This window comes from Accipiter gentilis, chromosome 2 (genome assembly GCF_929443795.1).
Source record: "Accipiter gentilis chromosome 2, bAccGen1.1, whole genome shotgun sequence".
In the NCBI taxonomy this organism is placed as follows: Eukaryota; Metazoa; Chordata; class Aves; order Accipitriformes; family Accipitridae; genus Astur; species Astur gentilis.
The window spans coordinates 35,551,076-35,572,017 of record NC_064881.1 but is presented as its reverse complement, the minus strand read 5'-3'; the positions used below and the strand labels follow the sequence as shown (position 1 = coordinate 35,572,017).

General features: G+C 40.2%; 2 protein-coding genes across 9 annotated transcripts in view; one reads left to right on the top strand and one right to left on the bottom strand.

Annotated features, from left to right (window-relative positions):
* Positions 1–521: 521 nt before the first annotated feature.
* On the bottom strand, positions 522–6,163 carry ENY2 (ENY2 transcription and export complex 2 subunit). Of its 3 annotated transcripts, XM_049827519.1 has the most exons (5): positions 6,103–6,163; positions 5,631–5,724; positions 3,688–3,758; positions 1,660–1,734; positions 522–793 (listed from the first exon to the last, which is right to left on the bottom strand). In XM_049827519.1, exons 2-5 carry the CDS (start codon positions 5,696–5,698, stop codon positions 717–719), a joined length of 291 nt encoding a protein of 96 aa, XP_049683476.1. In that variant the 5' UTR covers positions 5,699–5,724; positions 6,103–6,163; the 3' UTR covers positions 522–716. The 3 variants fall into 3 exon arrangements, with proteins under 3 accessions (XP_049683476.1, XP_049683464.1, XP_049683486.1); XM_049827507.1 differs by lacking the exon at positions 6,103–6,163 and having other exon boundaries at positions 5,631–5,993; XM_049827529.1 differs by lacking the exons at positions 5,631–5,724; positions 6,103–6,163 and having other exon boundaries at positions 1,660–1,793; positions 3,688–3,759.
* A 189-nt stretch (positions 6,164–6,352) lies between these two features.
* The window catches only part of NUDCD1 (NudC domain containing 1), a 57,724-nt gene continuing 43,134 nt past the window's right edge, over positions 6,353–20,942 (top strand). Inside the window, exons 1-3 of one of the 6 annotated variants that reach the window (XM_049829593.1) lie at positions 7,763–8,980; positions 9,831–10,009; positions 16,000–16,154. In XM_049829593.1, the coding sequence (XP_049685550.1) occupies positions 9,961–10,009; positions 16,000–16,154 (204 nt within the window). In that variant the 5' untranslated portion in view covers positions 7,763–8,980; positions 9,831–9,960. Of the gene's footprint in view, positions 6,563–7,253; positions 7,279–7,762; positions 8,981–9,009; positions 10,017–15,999; positions 16,155–20,942 lie in introns of those variants that run through there. The other 5 variants (XM_049829616.1, XM_049829585.1, XM_049829608.1 and 2 more) reach the window with 5 other exon arrangements.

The window sequence follows — 20,942 nt, the reverse complement described above, 5'->3', positions numbered from 1 at the left end:
AGGACCCAAAGGTCCACCTAATTAGAAATTACCAGTAATATGGGCAAAGCTCGAAAACAGTAGTTGTCATGGCTCAGAATACTGACTCTTTTTAATTTCAGTAAATGTGAAAAGAAGAGAGAATTATTGTTGAAAGATACAACTGCCTTTTTTGTTTGAAGAATTCAATCTCTCATGAATTACTGAGTGAATATTTGCAACACAGGTCAGAGATTTCAAACCACTCTCTAGCAAAGAAGTACCAAGAAGAATACCACCAACAGTTTCATGTAGTCTCAACATCTTCATGTTGGCCAGCTACTTACTCAGGGAAAATAAGTTTATGCTCAGTAGTATGTCAAATCCCATTTTCCATAGGCTTTTTTCCCCCTTCTGCATTTCTAGTTAACATATTTGTTAATCACACTTCTTTTTTGAAAATCTGAGCAAGTTTGCACAACTGTACAAATTATGGATTATTAAAAACTGGAATAAGTTGACACCCTATTACAGTGCACTGACAGAGAGAAGAGCCTTAGAACCACAAGTCCACAAAATTTTTTATTAAAATAACACCAAGTTTAAGAAATCGATGCAGTGTAAAGAAACTTCAACTCATCATACAAAAAAAAAAAAACAAAAAAGATTTTCCATCCTTAAGTATGTAAACTGCATTCAAATCCCGACATGATTGACATAATACAGAAGCAACACAGTATCCCAGACGAATATCGAAGTTAAAGACTTGCATGCTGGGCAAGGAAGGTTCTGATTCTTTGCAAGAGTTCCTTCTTTACACTGTCTGGTACTAAGGCTGAAACACAAATAAGAAAGCAACAAGTAAAAAAAAAAGACAAGATGGAAGATACACTAATACCAACCTTTTACAACAGCTACTTCTATTCTTTGTTTGTTATTGCAATTCTCTTAACACCTAAAGGAACTGAAGCTACCTAATTTTCATGTAGCACATCTATGTTTTTCCCATTTAAAATAAGCCAAAATTGAAGTCTATTGAGAACACTGTTGTTATTGGTAGTTTTTTGCCTAGCCATAGTCAAGAAAATTGGAAGGTTTGAGGGAAAGGATTATTCAACAGTAAACAGGATATAACCACCAGGAACTAGTTTGATTATCCTACCTTTTTTCTTCACAAATTTGAGACAAAAAAAACCCCAAACTCAGCCATGACCTCAGAGTAAGAGGCTTCAGCAAGTTATTTGGAAGGGCTATTTTTCTTTAAGACTTGAAGTTTCTCCCATTAACAAAGCCTATTAGAGAGTCCAAGAACTATATAAAGAAGACTGCACTATTTCCTTAAGAGATTCCATTTTTCTGTATGTGTATGCTATGTCCTTTCCTCTTCCGACTTCCCATTACACTAGTACTGTTAGTTCAGGTTTTCCATCTTAAAAAGTATTGGAATTTTAAAACATCTCTGCTGCATAACCCAAGTTTTCTTGGGACCATTAAGTCAATTGTAAAGATGAATACAGGCTCATTGCAGATTTTGAATGGCTGTTACACAATACAAATTCATGTTTTATTTGTAGTTAATATCAAGCTATTAACTTTTTTCCTTCATATATGCAGTTCATAATGCTTATTTAAAAATATTAATGAAATACAGGTAGGTATGTTTATTGATGTACTACCACATCCATGTTTGCATTTTCTTACCTCTGCCTTTAGGAGTGATTTCTGCCACCAAATCATCAACAGTAACGTGCTCTAATCCTTTTTCTTTAATGACATCTGGGGAAGACCAAGACCGATATTTTAAGTCTTTTAATCCATCCATTAGAAAACAAAGCCTGTGCCAATGATTAAGAGACAAAACCTGCATGCATAGGTCATCAGAGAATACAAAGTAGCATGTGACCTAAATGTAGGTTATTAACTCAGTACCTACTGCATTGTACAGTGGATTTAGTCTCTCCATGCAAACCATAGGTTTAAGGATGCATCACTACTGATGCATCTTGATCAGCTCCTATTTTAAAATCAAACGTTACAAAGTTTAAGCTTATCTCAGCATTACCAGATGTGCATATTACTTGAGTGTTGTAGCAGTTCACAAGTTGGTCCACTTACCTCTTCAGACACATTATTTACACAATAGTGAGAAAGAGATGCAATTGGAAAAAGACTTTGGAACACACAACAAGGGAGAGCAGAGAGACAGTAAATATTACAACTCTTCCTAACTGGTTTAAACAACATCTCTCTATATATTTCAGCAAAGTAAAAAAGAATATCTGAAAGAAAGGTATACATCTACAGCAAAATAAAAGCTATGATTATGATATACTCTACAATTAATACATACCGGTATTTAAACAACTGTCTACTTATAGTGCCTTGAAGACTATTGAAAAATGCAGAAGTCAATGCTGAGAAGAAACCTCAATTTAGTAGCATAAACCTAAGGTATTTTGTCTAAACATGAATGTTTTTAACTGTATGTCAGTACATAGGATTGATTGTCCCCGAGACACTAAATATGTTTTCTGAACTGACGTCACATGAACTATTTGTAAACTGTTTTTCTTGGCTGAATTCCCTGGAGAAATTAATCCTGAATTGCTCAATTATCGGCCCTAATCCACAATGGCAAGAGGTCTAGAACAAGCTAGCAAAAAAACCACACCAAAACCCACACCCCAAAAGCCCCACCCCAACAAAACAACAACAAAAAACCCCACCAAATCCCCCCAAATCCCTCTCTGTCCTTTCTTTTGGAGGTTATTAGGCCTTTAATGGGGACAAATGAACTTATATTTGCATTCTTAGCAGCTGCAGTTACAGTTCAAAGTACTAATGTAAACCAAATAATTTTACGTAACTTGACTATAGCAGAGTATACAGTGTGTAGCTGAGAAGGCAGATAAACATCCCTTTCACTATCTGTACTACTGAAATGGGTAATCTCTGGCAGTGGCATCAGGCAGACAACTGCAAGCATGAATCATTTCAGCCTTCTCTGCAAATCCACCTATGAAAACAATTTAACACACTCGGCTCTACAAAAAGAAAAACTTTGTAATGGAATATTGAGTTGCCGGGCACAATAGACCAAATCAGAATTAAAGTGAAAGCTCAAGGGATTTGTTATTTGCTTTAAGGAAATTTCATGATGCGGTAATATTTCCTGGATGCTTAAATACTATTTATAACAGTTTCATACAATTTACAAGTCAGTAAATTGTAGTAATGCTAAATACTTAAAACTAAAAATTTGGGTATTTATAAGTTCATCTGCTTGTTTTCTCTCATCTAAGTAGATGATCTTATTTTCTAGAACTGTATTTAGAAAGAGTACAAATGCACTTCTTTCTCTCCCATATGCGGACAACAAAGTTCTCTTAAGCTTCTAAGTTGCTGTATCTGCTCCATTTTCCTTTATCTTGGTTTTTAATCTCCTGTGGTAAGGACGTCATCCCTCTCAAAACAGAAAGCTGTATCGTCGCGAATATCTAGGGAATCAATTCCAATACTTTTCTCAGAAGTTTAACAGGGTTCAGATCAGAGAAGTTTCAAGATTTTTTGCCAAGATGTTTTCTTGCAAAACCAATTGCCAGGGGTACTTTCTTCTTGCCCAACCCTTGTTTAAATTGACTGTTAGGCAGTAAAGCCTTCGTCTGGTACTTTTACTTGGCCAGAAACTCAGTTGATGACGAAGAGTATTAGTTGTTTGACCACTATTACCTTTGCAATGTGCCTTCAACTGATCCTTCCAGCCGCATTCAATTAATTTGGCTCTCAGCAACTCTTTAAGGCTGTTAAGACAATATACAAACTTGTTAGGAACAGCAAACATTCCTGACAGCTTAAATATGCTTCAGTATGAAAGTTAAGCCTACAACTACCACTCATAGCAGAACTCCCAGACCAGCAGCAGAAATAGCTGAACAGCATGTGAATCCTAACCCAAATGAGCACCAATTTCAGTTCACCATGTTGGGACTATGAGGAGTTGGTGGCTCAGGAGCTAATTCACAGTATTTCTTCAGGCAGCATTGATGCTGCAGCCACAGAAAAGAGGTAGAAGCCCTTGAATCACTTGAACTGCCCGAGTCTACTCTGTTAGCAAATGTATGCTAACTTTCAATGTTAGAATATTTCAGCTGAAACCAGGCCTTTAACATAAATAGAACCATCCCCCCTCCTTTCTGAAAGGAGAATTCTGTACTACTGTCTTCAACTGCAGGTTTCTCTCTGCAGTTGCACTTTACCTCATGTTGGGTGAAGACAAAGGGATCATGTATCTTGTCTTCCTAAGCGTGGTTAGCAATTATAAGCATAAGCAACAAGGATTCAGGCATTAAACAGAGAAGACACACAATCTGCCGCAACGATAAATCTACTCCACGTATCAAAAGAGAACATTGAAAGCCAGCTAAAAAAGTGAAAATTAGCACTGAAAAATGGAAGAAGGGAAAATGAAAGTAATATATGATAAAACAAGCTTTAATATCTTTATTCCATCAGCTAGCAAGCCTACTTGTCTTGTACCATCCTAAATAATTCTAGAAAAATTCTGGTTTTATGAATGAACGGATTGCAGTAAGAGGCTAAACTGTGTAGTTCTAATCCCTTTTACTCAGTGAATGTGTAGAAGGCAGATGAACGGATGACAAAAAGCAGAGTAACAATACAGGTGAAATTCACTGCTTCTGGATATTCTTAATTCAAGACATCAGAGTGCTCTGTCTCTGATCATAGTACAGCTCTGATAAAGCTTGTTTATAATACAGCTTTTGACATCCTGTCAAAGCTCCTCTTAAATTACAACAAAATAGGTCCCAATACCATTTCAAGAAATTGCTTGCTCTGCTGAAGCTCTGTGCAATCTCCAAGGGGATGTCACAGCCAGGAAAGAAGTAGGGCACAGGCACCACGTCAGTCTACAAAAGGTTACACAAGGCCCAGGGCTATGGGATGACCTAGGAAGAAGACTCCTTCCTTCTCATACAGGCCTTGAAAGATGAAGGAAATAGAGCTTTTGGTGCACGGTGTGACCAATACAGTGAAACGACAAGGATGGAAATGTCATAAGCACGTTAGTGATATGTAAATACGTATCACTATGTGCAAACAGAACAGACTGAAGAGACAACAAAAGGCCAAAAACCAGCTGCCACACTACACTGCATAATTTACTTGTTTGCCTTTATCGGAATCTCTGCAATGACTTGCACAAGAGCTGTTTTACATGTTCCAGGGTATATTTCTTTCCTTAACAAGAGAAGGGATAGGAACACAAGGAAAACTTGAAAGCAAAAAGGAAAGTTTTGTCTCCTTCTCTTTCTCAGGAAATAACAAGATTTAACCGCAACAAATTGCATTTAATGGTGATTTTTGTATAAACCAAGAGCTTTCCAACACAAAATACCAGAGTAAGAAAAAGCATTAGAGTCCATAAGCCAACTACCCCATCCTTTATTTTCCCATCTTCTCAAGTGTAAAACTAAAACAGGTAAAAAGGCAAACGTAAGAGTGTTTTTTTAATTTTATATATAGCTTTATATAAGCCTTTCACATGCAGCCATTTCAAAAATTTAGAGTTAAGTTTACTTAATCTTTATGTTCACGTCTGAGAATACACAAGGCCTCTTACTGGCAGAAGAGGAGGAAACCCACTTACTTACCGTTCTCGCTCTCCTGTTTCTATTAGCTTTTGGTTAATGGTTGCTCTCATCTGGGCATCTTTATTCATTTTGGCAATCTAGGTTTTTCACAGACCTGCGCGGGGCAGAAGAGAGTTTTGACACGCGTCGGTGTCGCTATCGCGACAAAAAGAAGAGTCTCTTGCACAGAACTACGCGCAGTGCCGTGCCCGTTTACACACCCCCGCAGCTAACGACGGCAGCACCGGTGCGTGACGGGCTCGGGGGAGGAGCACGCACACACGGCAGCACCCGAACGGCTCCTCACCCGGCCGCCCGAGCCCCGGGGGGACCGCTCCCCGCTCCCTCAACCGGCCACTGCCGCGGGCGCGGCGCTCCCCCCGCAGCCCGGGCCCCCCCCTCATACCCGGAGCCCCGCCCCACCCCGCGGCCCGGGCCCGGGCCCGGGCCAAGGCGCCGGCAGGCCCCGGCCCGGCGCGCGCCCCCGCCTCACCCCGCCGCGGCGCCGCCAGTCCCCGGCGGCAGGAGGCGGAGCCGCCGCCCGGACGCACGAGCCGCCGCCTGCCCCGCCCTCCCCTCGCGCGCGGGCGCCGCCGGGAAGCGTCGGCGGGGAAGCCGCCGCCCGCCCGCCCGCTCGTTCACTCGCTCGGCGACTACAACTCCCGGCGTGCCCGGGGGCCCGCGGCGGCGTTCGGGCCCGGACTGCCGCTCCCAGCACGCCCCGCCGCCGCCGCCGCCGGACGCCCAGGCGCCAGCGCGGCCCTTCCCGTGGTGCTCGGCGGCGGCTCGCCGCCGAGTTCCCGCCTCTTCCCGAAGTTGTCCCCGGAGCCGCGGCATGGCGGGCGCCGCCCACTGCTCCCTGCAGGCCAAGCGCCTGCTCTTGGACCCCAAGTTCGAGGGCTACAAGCTGTCCCTGGAGCCGCTGGCCTGCTACCAGCTGGGGCTCGACGCGGGTGAGGAGTGGGGCTGGGTCCGGCGGCGGGGCGGGAGTTGGGGGGGGGGGGGGGGAGGGGTGAGCCCGCTGGGCCTCCGCTTCGCCCTGCGGCCCGGCCGGCCCCCTGGGCAGCGGGGGAGGGCACCGGCTCCGTCCTCTCGCCGTGCTCCGCGGCCCGGCCCAGCGGCCCTCGGTGCAAGCGTGCCCTGAGCTGGGGAGAGCCGCCTTACCGGGAGGCCGGCGGGCGTTTAAGGGAGCCGGTGTTTGGTCTCGATTTCCGCCGTTACGATGGGCCGCAGCGTTCTCTCATCGGCGTGTCCGCCCTCCGCGGACGTGTGTCTTCACGCTGGACCAAGGGCCCTGACGGATGTCGAGTCACTGCCCGGCAGGTGTCTGTCTGCCCCTGCGAGTTTGGACTTAGTTTCCAAACGGGTAAGAAAATCTGCGTGCTGGATCTGGTCTTGGCTTGTGCGCGTGTGGTAAGGCCAGAGGACCGGTTCAAAGTGGTAGTGTGCACGTGAGCCTGATGGAGTCCATGCCATTTAGAGACATAGCTATGAAATTAGTGTCTTCGACAAACTCCAGCAAATTAGCCGGTTTTCCTTCTTACTCTGCCCACAGTGCATCTTCAGGCGATGCATTCCACACACTCTGCTAAGCGTTATTGACATCTGAGGTACCGGCCCGTTAGTGCGCTAATTCACTGAGAAGAACATTAGCCCAAAGTCATGTCGGGTATGTGCGTACAACCTTAGCCATGCCCCCTGAAACCTCTCAACATTCTACCTTTTATTGAGTCGTGAAATTTAAGTCTTCTGTAAGGTGGATGAATTAGTCTCCTTTTTCTGATAAAGCTGGGACAGTAATGTACTACTTGGGTGGACTGATCTCTACCTCTGTGTATTTACTGAACAATATACCTGTCTAAAGAGCTATCCGTTATGTGTTACTTTAGTTTTGTGGTGAATACATTGTATTAGTAGTGGATCAGAAAGGTATGTTTGCCATGGTGAGCTGTCCACAGTAAGATGGAAGATGTATGTGAATCATGTATTGAAAGACGAGCGAACAAGACTAAGGCGATACTGTATGTGTATCTATGATAGCACTGGAAAATTTAATGAAAGTAACATTTTTGTTATGTATTTTGATATTTTTACTGGAAGACTGATTTAGGTGCCATCTTTCAAAAGCCAGGTCCAAATGTAAGTGAGTGTACGTGTGTTAGGAGCATACTACAGCTGTGCCAAAGGTGGCAACAGCGTAGGTACAGTCTCTTACTTTGTCCTTTATTTGATGTTCTGCCTATGGCCAAACAAGCTATATGGTTCTTGGATAGTCAGTTGTGCACCTGTTCTAAATAGATGAGGATTACAGATTTTCATTAAAATGTTTGAAAGATGGAGTTGCTAATGGGGAGATGGATCTAGTCAGTTCTTGTCCATTCAGATATTTTACATGATAGTTACATTAATCTGTGTGAGAGAAGATTGGTATGTGTGCCTGTGTACTTTTCTTTCTCCACTTCCCACAGCACAGAGCCTGACTCATTTTGGTCTAACTTATTCAGCTGTCCTACTCATCCTACTAAATCATTAGTACCAAGTCACTTATTCTGTTCTCCGTGTGTGTATGTATTTATATATAGATATCGTTCCACTGGAGAGTAGAAAGCTTTGTTGTTGTTTTTTAAAGTAGTACCTTGAAATATAAACCAAACCAGGCCCTATATCTGTGTTCTAGATGTTTTGTTTGTCCATATTTCAGCCTGCTCTTAGGCCATACAACTGGCTCTTTCTCTTTGCTGGTTTTCTTCTGCTTGCTTCAAGGTGGTTTCCTCACAGTACAGGGATGTTCTGTACCTGAATTTTGCATTTCCTAGTGTCAGTGGTCTACATATGCGTTAGACTGAGGGTATCCTTCCATAACTTGACTTTTATGTTGCGCAGTAATAATGGGTTGAATTGTAGAGACCACGGATGGTGTGTAAGCCATGGCTTTTTCAAATTACTATGTGGGAGAAGAAATTAATACTGTGTGAGAAGGCCAAGGACTTCTGCTTTCCACCACATTTGTGAGCAGGTTAAAAGTGTCGGGAACATGAAGAAGATCTTGGTAGTTTGTGGATTATTAAATTAATACTTGTCACCGAGCGAAGAGTTTGATTTTATTTCCTTAAAGTGGGAGTGAGTAAAGTATAATAGCTGAAAAAAAAAAATCAAACGTTTAGGAACACTGTCAGCATAACTCATTTCCAATTTTATTCTCAACTGTGTGCAAAAATGTGTTAGTAGAATCTGGAAGATTAATGTAAAAAGGCTATTGGCTTTTTTGTTTGTTTTCCGGGAAACTATTTCAGGAGTGCTTGTCTCAAATGATGTGATCTTTGGAGCCTGTCTGTGTGGCATCCCAAATTTCATGGCAGTAAGATGAACATGTGAGGTTCAGAGCACTTGGAATACATGACAATAAATAGCAATAGGAACTCATTCTTAGGTAGAACTGATTAACTGAGCTGTGGTTGAAGTATTTATGCAGTGTTATTACAAACTTGTGTATTAAGCATTAGAGTATTAATCTTCTTTGTCAATATTTTTGTCTGTTTTTATATTTATCCATTTTCATGAATTTCACTGCTAGCTAGAAAATAAAATGACCCACCCCCAAATTGACACATGGAATTGCTGCAGGCTTCTACTACTGGAGCAGGTGAATAACAGCACATGGTATTGCGGGACAACTTGTGGTAGTTGTCATGCTCATGTGGACTACAATGAGATTCATTTTCTGACCATTGTGTAAAACTTAGTATTCAGTTCTAATTTGCCTTTAACCATCAAACTGTGGTTGCCAGGAATTTGCTGTGGTCAGATGTGCAGTTGAAGCAGAAAGAAATTTAAAACATTTATTTATTTATTTATTTGATCTGTGGTAGAGGGGAATTTTCTAGTGAATTTCTTAAATATATGGTCACAGTGAAGAAGAATGGTGAAATTCTGATACCTTATGTTCCCTTTTAAATACACTGATTTGCATGTTCTTTTATTTCTTCCTTACTTCTACCCTTTCTGTCCTAGTTAATCTAAACTTTCACAATCATTTTTCTTCTCTCATCTCATCCTGGTAACATGCTTTGACTAGGAATGAGTCTCACACTGTTATACCTTTAATTCCCAACTCTTCTTCCTAAATTTTGTCTATTTTTCTCCTTATTTTCCTTAGTTTATTTCCATAACTTATTTTCAAGTCCTTCCTTTGCATTGAGCTTTGTAATGCCTTTCTTTTAGATCACTGAGCCTTTGGGAGGAAAGAGCGTCTTGTTTACTGTCACCTCTTCTTCCCTGATCTGATCTCAGCAAGAGCCCAAAGCAGTGATTGTGGGGCAAATCCTTGTCTTCAGCAAGGAGCATATCTAAGATGCATGACATTTTTGAAGGAATGAGAACCTTGCTCTTGACTTCCACTGGTCAGATGTAACTTGAATCCCTTTTTCTTCCCCCCAGAGGCTTAGAATTTATTCAAATGTGGATATTTCTCATGCCTTTCCTCTCTATCTTGTATAATGGTTCTGCCAAATAGACATGTGATGTAGTGTATGCTTTTTGATACAGTAACAGCTAAAAGGCATAGTAAACATTCATTCAAACATGGAGCTCCTGCTGCAAGCCAGGAGAATATGCAGAGAATGTATTCTTTTGGTCGGGTGCATTTAGGATTTTTTATCACTTTTTTTGAAAAATGTTGTTAATAAATGACTGCTCTGTTTGCAGCCTGTTTAGACCAGAAGGTCTGTACTTCAATGAAAAGTAGTTGCTCGTTAACTGTAACTTAGTGAAAAGTAGTTGCCCATTAGTAATGCTACATGGAAAACATGCATTTATGTCTTTTCATGGAGCCAGAGGTACTGATATGTTTCAAACATTTATAGAGATTTTCATTTGCATTTTCCATTTCCATTTCAAAAATTAAATATAGAAAAAAGTTTTAAAGTAATGTATGGGAAATACTAAGAAGCTGAACCCTGGCTTTTTCAGGCATTTTCAGCTGTAGTTCATAAATCTAGGTTTAGGTTTCAGGCACATGTGTATCTGGTCTTTTGTTGTACTTAAATTTCTTGAGAAAGAAAAAGATAGTGTAGAGGCAAGTTCTGCCTTGGAACTGTTAAAGAAAATGGTTCTTGCAGCTGGCACAAGTCACCTTATAAATCTCTGCATTGCTGTAGTGATACTTTCACAAATACCTTGCTAGTTTTTGGATCTTATTAAATTTATTTGTTCAATTTAGGGCATGATACATCCCATTTACTTTTCATACTCTGTAAGTAATCTGATCAGGCAAAAAAAAATCATTACATGGTATCTGTCAGCCTGTGCTTGTTTTCAGCAAGCTATGCGTTTATTAAATGTGTTTAGTCTATCAACATACTTACTGCAGTAGGATAAACAAGCCTTGTACTTCTACTCAACAACAGCAATGAGATGATGCTGCCATTAACAATAAAAACATATTTGTTGATACTAAAAGAAAAAGAACGCAGGGTTAGAAGGATCTTTGAATGCTGCTACTAGAAAAATAAATTAATGTAGTCTCTTCCACTAATAGGTAAACGTACATGAAATACTAAATTGCTTCCACTGGGTGGCATTGCAAAACAAAGTATGACATACAAGCATATAACATTCGATGCCCTAAAATAATATGTTGATGTAATTATTTACGTACTTTCCGGTATTGTAAAGTTGTTTTGATATATTCAGTAAAACATCTAAAATGGGGGGAGGGGGGTTCTCACTCTTTTTTACCTGCTTTTGTTTTTTTCTCCAGTTCTGCTTTATAGTGTTTGATGGCAGATGTTAGACTTCATTATTCATTTAAAGTATAAGTCCCTTGATAGCGTACTTTATTCAGAGGAGATTTTTTTTTTTTTTTGCAGTGCACAGTAATAATTATAATAAGATCCAGTTAGGTTAGGGATGTTTTACCCCTGTTGATTCTTATGAGTTGCTTTGTATTTAGTGCTTTTGCTTGTAAGTAAAGGCGGTCTGAGTGAAAATCTTTGCTTAATTATCTTCAAACTGTTTTGAGTCAAATTATTTTTTTTAAGCATGGAGCTGGAGATAAATACAATTCTAGCAAGTGGCATAATTTTCTTTGTACTTGTCTGAAATATCCCACCTAACTAGGGTTGTTGGGAAAGAATATTGAAAGCTGAAATTTAGTTTATATGTTTTCTCTTTTCTGGTGTGACAGAGTATGAATCAACATTCCTGGGTTTTAGTAGTGCAGATGTATTTATCAGAAACTTGAAGGAGACCATGTATCATTCTGTTGAATAGCTGTCATTAACTGCTGCTTGTTAATTGAACCCCAAAAGCTGAAGCTAGGGAATTAGTCTGACTCCTAAAAAACCCCTGAAAACCAAAACCCCAAACAAAAAAAACCAAAACAAACCCAAAAAACCACCCACAAACCAAACAACAACAACAACAACAAATCGGCAATAAATCCTGACCAAACAACCAAAAAAACCCTGCAAAACTATGTGACTGAGTAAGGTGATGATCTGATTGAAGTACTTCTTCTTTTGCTTTTATATTAACTTGTTTTTCTGAATTTAATAAAGTTTCCATTTCTTCTCCCTTTTGCCCTTCATTTTTCTTCTGCACTCAGCTCTGTTGGTTTTCTTGTCATTTTTCCAAGGACCATAAAGAAAACTTGAACCTGGAAGGCTGTAGAAAGGAAGGAGTGAACTTAATCTTAGTGTAAAATCTCCTATAAACTATCTGAGCACATGGTGTGTGATAGGAAATGGCATTTGTGCACACATTTCACTTGATCACAGAATGGGTTTCAATTAATCAAGGATGGAATAGTTTCTGTAATTACTTTTTGGCAGAGACCTGTAAGTGTTTCATGACAGTACACATTTGTTTGATTTCCTGGTTTAAAATCGCCTACAAATTGTATAGTTTCTAGCTTTTGTTTATGAAGAATTAATTACATATTGCAATTATACAAGGGATTTGGATCTCCTGTTCCTGACCCCTTATTATCGCTTGTCAGGACTACAGGCTGAAAAACTCAAGGACAGAGAATTTATTTGTGTTCTTCCAGCTTTTGTAAAGCTTATCACCTTACAATCAGCTTATCAATAGTATATTGTTCCAAGAATTTTCTTGAAAGGTTACACATTTGCTTTAGGGAACATCTAGTTTGGACTATTTTCACTATTTGTATGTCTTTTAGTTACAATTCTGACAGTAGCAATGTGTCTGGGGTGGAGGGGGAGAAGTGGAGAAAGGAACCTTTACAAAATAAAACAATTTTAGGTTTTCTGTGCTAAAAAAGCTTCACATGCTTCCACATGTGTATTCTAATTTCAGAAGATCAATTAATGTAGCTATAAAGGAAGTAGATGACATGTACTTGGTTTCACTGAAAATAATTATCTTGGATTATATTTGGTTTTGTCTTTAATTGTTTACAGAATATTCACATCATCTCTTGTGTTGGGAAGAATATGACTGTGATAAAGCTTGATTGTACAAACAGCTTTAAAATGTGTTTTTGCAAAACATCCTTTTAATTTCTTTTACAGTGTGATTTCCTGTAAAATATTCTAATTGGTTAAAGTAGAAATTGGAATGGGTAGAAGTCTTTCCCATTATGATAGGTGTATTTTCTTCTCACTCCTTTGTTGATACTCTGGGTTTTTTTGAAGGGCCATAGCTTGGGAAACAGCAATGTATTAATTGCAGAGGTACAGAAATTCCTCCTCTGTGGTGAATATGAACAATTATTTGAACTGAGTGGAATTAATGCTGTTGGTTTGCAAATATCAACAGTGATTAGGAGACTAATTGCTAATTATGCTGTCATTTTGCAACCATTTTGTATAGTATGACTGGATTTTTTATTAATCAGACAGTATAATCTTGCGTAGTTTCCTATGGCCACTTTTATGTTAATAGCCAGTATCTCTAATGAGGTCAGTTCTGAGCCATCTAATGACTTTCTGACTGATGGTATTGTGATAGCTATGCAGTGGCATTTATTGCACTGCAAAATAAACTGCTGTTTGCAGTAATCAGTGTTCTGGCAGAGTAGAATAAACTACTTCAGTAGGTTTTTAAGAAGATACTAAAGAGGAGTGTAAGAAATCTTAGATGAGGACTGCTGGCATAGAGTTGTGAATGGTCCCTATTACGGGGTAGATGGAAATGAAATATTGGAAATAGCTTTGCTCTGTTTCTGAGCAGGAAAGGGAAGGAAGTGAAAGCTGGAAAAGTAGGAACTAAAATAACTTGCTATGGGAAGGATTAGCCTTGGCGTACTTTCTGCATACTCTGGGTTTGAAGGCTAATCATCATGGGCTGACAGTTTACTTATAACTTTCTAAAGGATTTTGCTTGTTGTGTGAAGTTTGAGATAAACTTCCTGCAGGGAAAATAAGGATCCTGGGATGACTGTACTGGAGCGTGAACTGGCGTTCCAGTCTGTCTGAAACTATTTGCAGAAGGATGGACTAGATATCTGCTAATGTCTTTGCTAAAACTTTAGGTTTTTCTGGACTACATCTGCTTGATCTCTGTATGGATATGGATTAGGAAGAAAGAGCTGCAGCTAGTCTAAAGAAAACCTTGGTTAGTCTTAGAATGATAATCCTAGTTATGATTACTGGTAGCTGAGGTGGGGTTTTCTGTTCGGAAAAATCTTGCTCAAGTGGATGACTGTAGGTAACACGCTCCTTGCCTCGAAGAAGGTACCATTATAGCGAACAGCCATTCTTTGCAGCCTCTTTCGGTTGGAAAAAGCTTAGTCTGAAATTTTGATGGTATCTTGGACATTTCTCAAGATTTCAACCTCAGTGGGAGTGCTAGGAACATAGGGGTTTTTGTAATGGCCATGTACTAATTCTGCTTTGTGCTGTTTTAATCTTTTGCCTTGCAAGTGTTGATAGCTTGATTAGGAATTTAAGACTGTGAAATCCATGTAGTTAGACAGGATATTTCTTTTGGCTGTTGTTTTCTTGTAGTTAAAGTAGAGCAGAATTTTCTTCCCTTACCATGATACCATGTACATATCAGGAATGATTCCTGCTCTTCCCAAGCAGACTAGGTAGGTTACAAAGTAGGTTTTACAGAGTTGTCGGATGTGTGTTTCATCTTGTGAGGGTTATTGACAAATTGTTATCTCAACACATATTGGGAAGAGACAGTATAGATGTATTGGGTTTGCATGGTCAGGTTTTGGTAGCAGGGGGGCTACAGGGGTGGCTTCTGTGAGAAGTTGCTAGATGCTTCCCCCATGTCCAACAGAGCCAGTTTCAGCCAGCTCCAAGACAGACCCGCTGCTGGCCAAAGCCGAGCCCATCAGCGATGGTGACAGTGCCTCTGGGATAACAGATCTAAGAAAGGAAAAAGTTTCTGTACAAGAACAACAGCAACAGAGAGGGGAGTGAGAATATGTGAGAAAAACAGCCCTGCAGACACCCAGGTCAGTGAAGAAGGAGGAGGAGGAGGAGATGCTCCAGGTGCCAGAGCACAGATTCCCCTGCAGCCTGTGGGGAAGACCAGGGTGAGGCAGGCTGTTTCCTTGCAGCCCATGGAGGTCCATGGTGGAGCAGATAGCTACCTGCAACCCATGGAGGACCCCACACCAAAGCAGGGGGATGCATGAAGGAGTCTGTGACCCTGTGGGAAGCTCGTGCTGGAGCAGGCTCCTGGCAGGACTTGTGACCCCATGGGGAACCCATGCTGGAGCAGTCTGTGCCTGAAGGACTGCAGCCCATGGAAGGGACCCACGCTGGAGCAGTTCTGCAGCCTATGTGAAGGACTCATGTTGGAGAAGTTTGTGGAGGACTGTCTCCTGTGGGAGGGACCCCATGCTGGAGCAGGGGACAGGAAGAAGGGAGGGGTGTGGGGGGGAAGGTGTTCTAAGATTTGGTTTTATTTCTCATTATCTGACTCTGATTTGATTGGTAATAAATGAAAGTAATTTCCCCAAGTCAACTCTGTTTTGCCTGTGATGGTAATTGGTGAGCGATCTCTCCCTGTCCTTATCTCAAACCACAAACTTTTCATTGTATTTTCTCTTCCCTGTCCAGCTGAGGAGGGGAGTGATAGAGCGGCTTCGGTGGGCACCTGGCATCCAGCCAGGGTCAACCCACCACAATAGGCCACTATCAATGGTAATAGTTATTACATGATCACAGTGAATGACTGCAGTGGCCTTCAGTGTGGATGATCTGCTTTCCAAGTTTATGGTAAAATTTTAAACTATGTATACATAATGTATTTTTCTTCAAATAAACCAGACCTATGGACTAAGGATGGAAGAATCATTTTAAAATTATTAGTTTGAACTTTAAATTATTAAATTAGTAATTTTAAAATAAATAAATAAATAAATAAATGTTGAAATAGTCTTTTTTTTTTTTTTTTTTCCCTTCCCTAGCTGTAGCAGAAGTGAAACTTCGAGATGATCAATATACCCTTGACCACATGCGTGCTTTTGGCATGTATAATTATCTTCACCTTGATTCCTGGTACCAGGATAATGTCTACTATGTTGATCAGTTTGGAAGGGTTATGAATCTGTCGGTGACTCTGGTAAGAATCAACTTTTTAAAAAAATTATTGAATTTGAAAAGATGGGGGGTAGATAAGGTAGAAAATACGGCAAGTAGGATCCAAATGCAAAAACTAGGGGAAGCTCTTGCCAGCAAGACAGGTAGGTTAACAAAAATGCAGTTCACCAGGAAGGATGAAAGGATTTTAAGTGAGGTTTCCGACATCTTTTTGTTAGTAGTATTGCATTAGTATCGCAATAGTGTTGCATCTACTTCCATTCTGGGGAAGATCGACATGGTTGATAAGCTGAAGAAAAGAGTAGATGCTTCTTTTCTAGTTGCTGGCTGTTTCTCCCTATGTTACTTAATGTTTGTCTGTTTGCTAATTTGAAAATTTGATTGCAGATATAAGAAGAGAAGGAAGCTGTACGCATTAGAAATGCAAGCCTTTATGGACTAATAGCTTAATCTGGGCATCACTTGTTGAGGGCAAAAAGATTCTGGTGGCCCTGGGCAAACTTGAAATAGAGTGTAAGCAAGCTAGGCCAAGTCTGAAAAACATGACAGTTCTCTGCTTTTATACTCAAGTTCTTAAGGAGTCAAATTTTTTGTTTCTTTTGAGCCATTTTAATGCATGGATGTGCTAGTTTCCATTAAAAAGCTCTTCATTCTGGAGGGGAAAGGACATGGCTCTGTGGACACTGTGTTTCTGGTACATGCTTGGTCATTAAGAAGTAAAAGACTGTGTGGAAAGGAAAATATCCATTGTCGTGCTACCAAGGAATTTGACTTGTAACCCTGTGGGACAAAAGAAAACACAGGGTGATGTCTGATTTTTTTTTTTGAGAGAGCATGGCTTACTTGGTGCAAGGTTCTGGGAGTGGAAATTACTAGGCTGGGGCTAAGCTGAGAAAAATCCTGAAATGGTAGTTCTGTTTTTTTCAGGAAATGCAGGTTTCCAGAGGATGGTAGGCTGAGAACTGAAGTTGCAAAATAGTTGCTTTACTTTTCATAGAACATAGAAGCAGTTGGAGCCTTTGGTAGACTCTTGCTGAGACAGAAGAATCTTCTGGGACTTCTTCCAAATCTTTTGAGATCATCTGGATTCCCAGTAGGAACATCTAAAAGAAAGAAGTTCGTCAGGGAAAGCCTTCTGTGAATGGTGGCTTGTCAGAGTCTCATTTTTTGTGGTTTTTATCTTGTGGTTGGTTAACCTTGGCTGGCTGCCAGATGCTCTTTCATTCCCCCTCTTCAGATAATAAACAGGAAAATCACTTACAATTACCATCGTGGGCAAAACAGACTCAACTTTGGGGAAGTTAATTTAATTCATTGCCAATTAAAACTAGAGTAGGATGATGAGAAACAAAGTCACACAAAGCTCCTACCAGGAGCTTGCTCCAGCATGGGTTTTCCATGTGCTGCAGCCTGGATATCTGCCCCACCGTGGTCCTCCATGGGCTGCAGGGGCACAACCTGCTTCCCCATGATCTTCTCCAGGGACTGCAGGTGAACCTCTGCTCCATGCCGGCATCTTGGCCGACAGGCTCCGCTGTGCCCTGTGGTGAGCCCGTTGGAGCCAGCTGGAACCGGCTGTGTGCGGCACAGGGCACACAGAGGCCTCTCCTCTCCTCCTCACAGAGGCCGCCCCTGCAGATCCCCACTGCCAGCACAATGCAGACACCCAATACATGCCTTTATTAGGAGGGCACTAAAGTGTGTAACTTTATTTCTTGGCAGATAAACTAGATAAAGGAATTTACAACAGGCAGGAATTTGCATTTTTATGTGCAGTAAATTGAGATAACAAATATTCTTCCCTAGGACTGGTGGGTCTGTTGGAATCTTCAAGAAAATGGCACTTGGTTAATATCTTGTCACGAGTTGCGGTTCCACTGGACTGTGAAATAAATAGCTGCCATCTTGTGTCCTAATACACAATAAAGTGCTGTTTCGCAAAGGAAACATGTTTGCATATGTATAAAAAGGAATGTGTATTCAAAAACATCAACAAGGTGTCTCATTACAAATGTGCCTGGCCATATATTAGTCAAATGATTATTACAAATAATATTGTTTTCAGCCAAGTATAGCTTACAAGTTAACAATGGCCACAATTAAAATTAATGTCAGTCGTTTTTAAAACAGAAGATGGAAAAGGTTCACATGCTTATCCTAAATCCAAAGTGAAAGAACACATAGGCTTTTTAACACATAATTATTTCTAGTTCTGCTTCTTATTTCAGTTGCAACTTCGATTCTAATATGGCGGTGTGTTAGTTGTCCATAAATCATGAATTATCCCTGCAACTTAGGTGTTTAAAATATGTCATCTGTGAAGGCAAAAAGTATATATAATACCTTGCTCAAAATCAAACTTAACTGAAAAAGAAAAGTGGTCAACATGAACAGTTTATCCAAGTTGATGGATGATTCAGATTTTTTTTTATACCAGGTTGAGAAAGTTGTTACCCTAACTTGACTGGAAATACTATATAAAAGCTTTAACATTCTTCTGTTACAGCTATTGGACTTCTTTCATTCAAAAAGCCAGCATCAATACTTTGTTTTAAAGACCCAATGGGTAGTGTAGTGACAGGATTACCAAGTTGTGTTTTTTGTATTTTTGTGGAGTTTTTTGCATCTGACTTGACTTTTTTAATTGCTTGATGTTTTTAATACTGGAATATAGCTGAAAAATATTCAAAGTTTTCTCTTCCAGCAGTTAAATAATTGGACTTGATTTCTTGACCTTCAGCTCTTCTTGCAAAGACAACTTTGTTGCTTTTTATATTCAGATAATAGAACTGAGAAACTGTGGCATCAGTAACTCTTCTCACACGTAATTAAACCCCTTAATGGTATCTATATTTTCATTTTTCTAAATTGCAGTAAGAATTAGCTGTGGAATGCTGTTTCTGTAACTTTCAGTTAACTTCAATTCAGAGCAACTGTTAGCGGCACCAGAAACAATGTGGGAATTCTGTTTGAAATAAGTCAGAATAAGGAAGCAGATAAAGTGAAGAACATCAAAATCTTTTAGACTTCTGTATCAGCGTTTTAAATACTTGGCTCTGTTATTCAGAATGCTGGGTGTGGACATTTTTGCTCAGAGAGATGTGTCAAATGCCTAGGTATTTTGATTTTTCATAAAAACAAAGTTTTGTATTTGTTATGGCTACTTTGTGGAAATTGCCATATAACTTACAGCTTTTATTTTTTCCTTTTTCCTTTGGAATGTTTTGTCTTTTCTCATTCCCTGTTTTTTCCCTGGAAAATTCATTCTTATTTTAAATCTCTTATGAAATATTTCTTTTTGTACAGTATGATAAACTGTTTGTGACTTTGGAACAATACCATTTCTTAATGCAACTTAAAAAAATTAAGTCTTAGAGGCCTGCCAAAGAACCTGAGTAAAATTTTACTACTTAACTATATAAGTGAAGACACACTTACTTAAATGGAGCCTGTTGTCGGGGAGTCAGGAACAGCAGAGAGAATTTTTTAAGCTTGCATTTTACGTTTTGTCTCTTGTACATACACACTGGCTCCTTATCCTAAGCAACTAGAGCACACCCTGGCTTGGTCTGCCTGACTTTGCCTGTGGAGGAACAGTTTGCTCAGAATTTCTACACAAATTTGAAACCTAGGCTGCTTAAAAGGCTCAAAATCAGGGTTAGTGTCATAGGCAGGTGAGGCAGAGGAGCTGCTGAAAGGAAAGGGGTTGTAATAGTGAAGGCACCCAGATGAAATCTGGAATAGATGAAGAGACTGAGAGAGGCCAAAAGGAAGCAGAGTATTGTCAAGAATTACAGGAGTGGGCAGAGCTAGAATTAAAGGCTAGTAGAAAAGATGTAAAACAAAGAAACTTTCTAGAGAAGTGAAAGGAGGTGAACAAATGGGTCTGAGAAGATGCATCTAGTTTTTTCTTAAAGAAACTGTGTTGCTGCCATTTAAATCTAATCGCAGTGAGTAAACCTGACTTCTGTTAAAATGACTATAGCTGTTTTAGCTGGTTTTTGCTAGTATAATATATGACTATAGTATCTCAGCATCCCCTCATACTTTCGAAGTAGGGAGTTGCTATTAACCCCTGTTAACCAGCTGGTGAATGGAGAAACAGTAAATCAAAAAGCAGATCTGACACAGGAGGTTTTTGAGGGCAGGTTTTGTTTCAGCTTCCAAGTAAGTTCATTCTTTTCATGGTTGGAATGAGATTAGAGACTGTTCCAATAAATGCCTAAAGTTAAATTAGAGAACAGAAAGGTTGCGAATAAGAGTGTTTCCTTTCTTGCATATTGAGAGGGAGGCTTTGTAATATGTAATGAAGATTATTTTTCACTTTTTTTCAGGAGATACATTAAGTCTTGACATTCCTGTTCAGTGCTGATAAATCTGATGTGAGCTTTAGAAGATTAAATCATTGATATTTTTTTTTAAATTACATCTGAAAATATTTGAAGCTTATTGTCAATATTCACTTGAAGGCTGACTGTCGTGGTTTAACCCCAGCCAGCAACTAAGCACCATGCAGCCGCTCACTCACTCCCCCCCACCCGGTGGGAAGGGGGAGAAAATCGGGAAAAGAAGCAAAACCCGTGGGTTGAGATAAGAACGGTTTAATAGAACAGAAAAGAAGAAACTAATAATGATAATGATAACACCAATAAAATGACAACAGTAGTAATAAAAGGATTGGAATGTACAAATGATGCGCAGGGCAATTGCTCACCACCCGCCGACCGACACCTCGCCAGTCCCTGAGCAGCGATTCCCTGCCCCCGCTTCCCAGTTCCTATACTAGGTGGGACGTCCCATGGTATGGAAT

Coding starts and splice junctions, on each gene's coding strand:
- ENY2 (XM_049827519.1), bottom strand. CDS start 5,698: ATGAATAAAGATGCCCAGATGAGAGCAACCATTAACCAAAAGCTAATA. Junction 1,735..3,687: donor GTTGAAGGCACATTGCAAAG/GTAATAGTGGTC, acceptor GGTCTTCCCCAG/ATGTCATTAAAGAAAAAGGA. Junction 794..1,659: donor AATCACTCCTAAAGGCAGAG/GTAAGAAAATGC, acceptor TTTGTGTTTCAG/CCTTAGTACCAGACAGTGTA.